The 4,159-nt window shown below is 41.3% G+C and overlaps 1 protein-coding gene and 1 non-coding gene across 2 annotated transcripts in view; one reads left to right on the top strand and one right to left on the bottom strand.

The window, feature by feature from the left end:
• Positions 1-4,159, top strand: part of KMT2C (lysine methyltransferase 2C) — a 206,933-nt gene that overhangs the window by 23,338 nt on the left and 179,436 nt on the right. The window contains exon 2 of the mRNA XM_024739165.1: positions 2,608-2,746. Within this exon, the coding sequence (XP_024594933.1) occupies positions 2,608-2,746 (139 nt within the window). The remainder of the gene's footprint in view (positions 1-2,607; positions 2,747-4,159) is intronic.
• On the bottom strand, positions 370-476 carry LOC112395801 (U6 spliceosomal RNA). The gene has a single exon (XR_003002451.1). It is a non-coding gene; the product is annotated as a U6 spliceosomal RNA (small nuclear RNA).

Genomic DNA, 4,159 nt, shown 5'->3' with positions numbered 1-4,159 from the left:
CCCAGACCGGGGCACGAACCTGTGTCCCCTGCATCGGCAGGCGGACTCTCAACCACTGCGCCACCAGGGAAGGCCTGCAGATCTTTTTATAATCCTTGTTTGATACAAATGTATTTTGTATTTGTAGATTTGATTCTATACCAATTTTGTGGCTAGAAGTAGGCAGGAGAGACACCATGATTAATAGGCCCCACAAGCACTTAATTTATGGTCAACTTTTCTACTTCAGTTTTAAAAAGAAACATTTTATTTTATTTTAACATCTTTATTGGAGTATAATTGCTTTACAATGGTGTGTTAGTTTCTGCTTTATAACAGTGAGTCAATTATACATATACATATATCCCCACATCTCTTCCCTCTTGCATCAAAAATATGGAACACTTCACGAATTTGCGTGTCATCCTTGCGCAGGGGCCATGCTAATCTTCTCTGTATCGTTCCAATTTTAGTATATGTGCTGCTGAAGTGAGCACAAAAGAAACATTTTAAATAGGAAAACCAAAACCATATGTTTGATGCCTCATTGCATCATTAATTTTATGATTTGACAGGATTTACAATTGTTTATAATTATTTCTAACTAAAAAATTAATAGTTCTCAAAATTATTCATTTGTCAGAATAGTTCCCTAAGATTCATTTTGAATCTAGAAGACTTTGACAGGGAAGTCATGCTAACCTGAGAGGTAAGAAATCAGATTTGATGTGAAAGTGAGTGTTCAAGCTGCTAGATGTGCCTCGTATGCAGTTGAAGTATGGTCTGGAGCTCAGAGCAGGAGGTAGGGTTAGGGATGTTGACTTAAAAATCAGTGAGTCAGGGACTTCCCTGGTGGTGCCATGGTTAAGAATCCGCCTCCCAATGCAGAGGACACGGGTTTAATCCTTGGTCAGGGAACTAGATCCCACATGCATGCCACAACTAAGACTTCACATGCTGCAACTAAGGACCCCGCCTGCCGCAACTAAGACCCGGCACAACCGAAAATAAATAAATTAAAAAAAAAAAATCAGTAAGTTGGGCCTCCCTGGTGGCACAGTGGTTAAGAATCTGCCTGCCAGTGCAGGGGACACTGGCTCGAGCCCTGGTCCAGGAAGATCCCACATGTCACGGAACAGCTAAGCCTGCAAGCCACAACTACTGAAGCCCGTGTGCCTAGAGCCCGTGCTCCACAACAAGAGAAGCCACCGTGGTGAGAAGCCCCCTCACCACAACGAAGAGTAGCCCCTGCTTACCACAACTAGAGAAAGCCTGCGCGCAGCAACGAAGACCCAACACAGCCAAAAATAAATAAATAAATAAATTTATTAGGAAAACACACACACACAAAAGATGAGCACGTAAAGGACATGTAGAGAGCTGTACTCACATTTAGAGGTCTCAGGTCAGCTGAAGAGACAGATGCTAGACCGTTTAATTAATCTTTGTTAACAAATTCATGAAGTATAGGTAGCTTTCTAATTTTATGGGGAGTGAATTGAAGCTGAGAGAGATGACTTCTACATAAAGTTGCCTAGTTTGTAGTTGGTGGAACTTGTCCTCATGACTCCAAAGCCCATAGTAATCCATGATATCTCCCTGTGTTTAAGAGGTGAAAAGCATTTCACTAAAGAGGGAGTGAGTACTCCTTGGTGCCAGATGAATTTCTGGAGTGTTTGAAGGCTTGTGAGTAGCCCGGGATTGTTTATTAGTTCTTTTGCCACCTGTGGAGGTGGAGAGAACAGTGCTGTGGTTGGAGGATGGATTCCTTGTAGGAAGGGTCTGAGGTGGAGGGCAGCCACTCCAGAGTCCCATTGCATGAAATTTGGTGGTGAAAGGAAGAAAAGACAGGAGGAGCTTAAACGACTACAAGCTTTTCTCGTTGGTTGGTTGGTTGGTTGGTTTGGGGGTAGTGGTGCAGAAAAGTATGTGTAAATTTCCAGTTAGAAAGGAAAGATGGAGCCAGGAGTGTGGGGTTGCATCAGGAGCACTAGTGCAGGGATCATGCCTGTTAATGTCTAACAATACAGTGTGAGAGAGACAGGGTGGTGGATATGTCGTTTAATTTAAAGAGAGGAATGATATTAGGGGTAATGATGTTTGGAAACCCTCTCAACAGTTAGGTTGCCTCCTAAGAAAGTATGTGTGAGGTGTTCGGGGTTGGAGTCTTGAGGATAACTGAAAAAGGCACTGGAGTCAAAGGCACTGTGTTCTTTTCAGTCATTTAACTTTTAGAATGGCTGATAGAGGCCGTAATGCTTGTTTTAAATGAATGATAATTTCAATTTATAAATTACCAAGAAACTTTTTCATGAGTCACATTTGTTATGTAGAGGAACTGCTATAATCCTGAAAATAAGGTTCTTAACAGTTGTTATTAAGATTTGCATCAATTGTAATTTGGAAAAGTATGCCCTGTTTTACATTATTTCGATTATCATTGTATAATAGAGAATAAATATAAACAGTACCATTAATTATATATATAAGCTTTTCCTATGTTAGTTAAGTATTGTCATTTGTTGCTTCATTATTTTTCCTTTACGATGTATGCTTTATAGATAAATTCACTAAAGGTTGGTATAATGCAGAATGACTTTTTGTATTCTCTTGTTTACTATTAAGCAGAAATCAAAGAACAATCAGCAGAAGAGGATGCTGAAGCAGAAGTGGACAGCAGCAAGCAGCCAGTCCCAGCCTTTCAGCGTTCTGTGTCTGAGGAATCTGCAACCTCCCTGGTCTCTGTTGGTATAGAAGCCAAAATCAGGTTAGAGAATGAATGCAACTGGATTGGAGATTAGTGACGGGCAAAAGAGCAGCGAGTTGACTGTAGAGGGAGTTCAGAGAGTGCAGGCTTAGGACAGAAAGCTGGGTGGATTTTTAGAGCTGATAGCTCTGCACGTAGCTGGAGTGAAGCACGTCCGTGGGCTTAGGTGGCTGTAGAACAGAGCAGTGGGCTACTGTGTTACTCTGCTGTCCTCAGACCAGGACAGAATATTTCCAGGATGCGATCCCTAGAAGAAGAAAAAAGTCTAAACTTTTAGCATAAGAACTGATTTTTTATTTACTTGTAAACTTAAGTTTATACTCTTGTTCTTTACCCTCTCTTCATTCTTTAAAAAAAGAAATACAGGATGTGGTAACTTCTCTGTATCATTCAGCTTAAGTCTTGTAATTTTTTAGATCTTAACTTGGAAGCCATGAATAAAACTGGAACCATCCATCAGTTGAATATTCCCATCTTCTTGAAATGTTTCCTTTCTTTTGCTTTTGTCACATCTGCCTCCTCATTTTGTCTTTTGCTGGCTTCTGTGCAGACTCCCCACCTTTATCACGTTGGAGTCCTCAGGTTGAAGTCCTCGGCGTGTTTACTTTTATTATTCAGTCCGATAGTTAGGTACTATCTGTGTGCTAATGAAACCCCACATTTATATTTTGAGGGCTGACCTTTCTCTGAACTCTAGACTTTGCGCTCCATCTGTCTGCTTGATATCTCCATTTGGAAGTATACTAGACACTGCACCCATAACATGTCCACAACCACTGTTGATTCTGACCCCAGGCCTGTCCTAAATCTTCTCCCCAGGATTTCTTCATTTCAATAAATAATACCAATATTCACCCAGTTGTTTAGGCCAAAACCTTTTGAGTTAGTCCGTGATTTCTCTCTTTTCTCATACCTCACATTCTAAATTTTGTAGCCCACCTTTAGAAGATATCCCAAACCAGTGCTTACTCTCTTAACTTGCCTACCATCTTACTCCAAGTCCTCTTATCCTTAGGAGGCTGTCGTTGCCTTTTAAGTGGTCTCTCCACTTCTTCTCTGCTTTCCCCAGTCCACATTGTTCTTAGCACAGTTGCAGAAATGATCATTCTAAAATGTCAATCAAGTTTCTCCCAAACTCTCTTTTGGCTGTCTCTTGTATTTAAATTAAATATATAAATTATATTAAAAATTTCAGGGACTTCCCTGGTGGTACAGTGGTTAAGACTCTGTGCTCCCAGTGCTGGGGGCCCGGGTTTGATCCCTGGTCCTGGAACTAGATCCCACATGCATGCTGCAACTAAGAGTTCACATGCCACAACTAAGGAGCTGGCGAGCTGCAACTAAGGAGCCTGCCTGCCACAACTAAGAAGCATACATTCTTCAATTATGGAGCCCGCCTGCCGCAACTAAGAC

Source organism: Neophocaena asiaeorientalis, unplaced genomic scaffold (genome assembly GCF_003031525.2).
Source record: "Neophocaena asiaeorientalis asiaeorientalis breed wild unplaced genomic scaffold, Neophocaena_asiaeorientalis_V1.1 scaffold145, whole genome shotgun sequence".
Classification (NCBI taxonomy): domain Eukaryota; kingdom Metazoa; phylum Chordata; class Mammalia; order Artiodactyla; family Phocoenidae; genus Neophocaena; species Neophocaena asiaeorientalis.
Note: the sequence above shows the minus strand (reverse complement) of the source record. Positions and strands in the feature narration are given on the sequence as shown.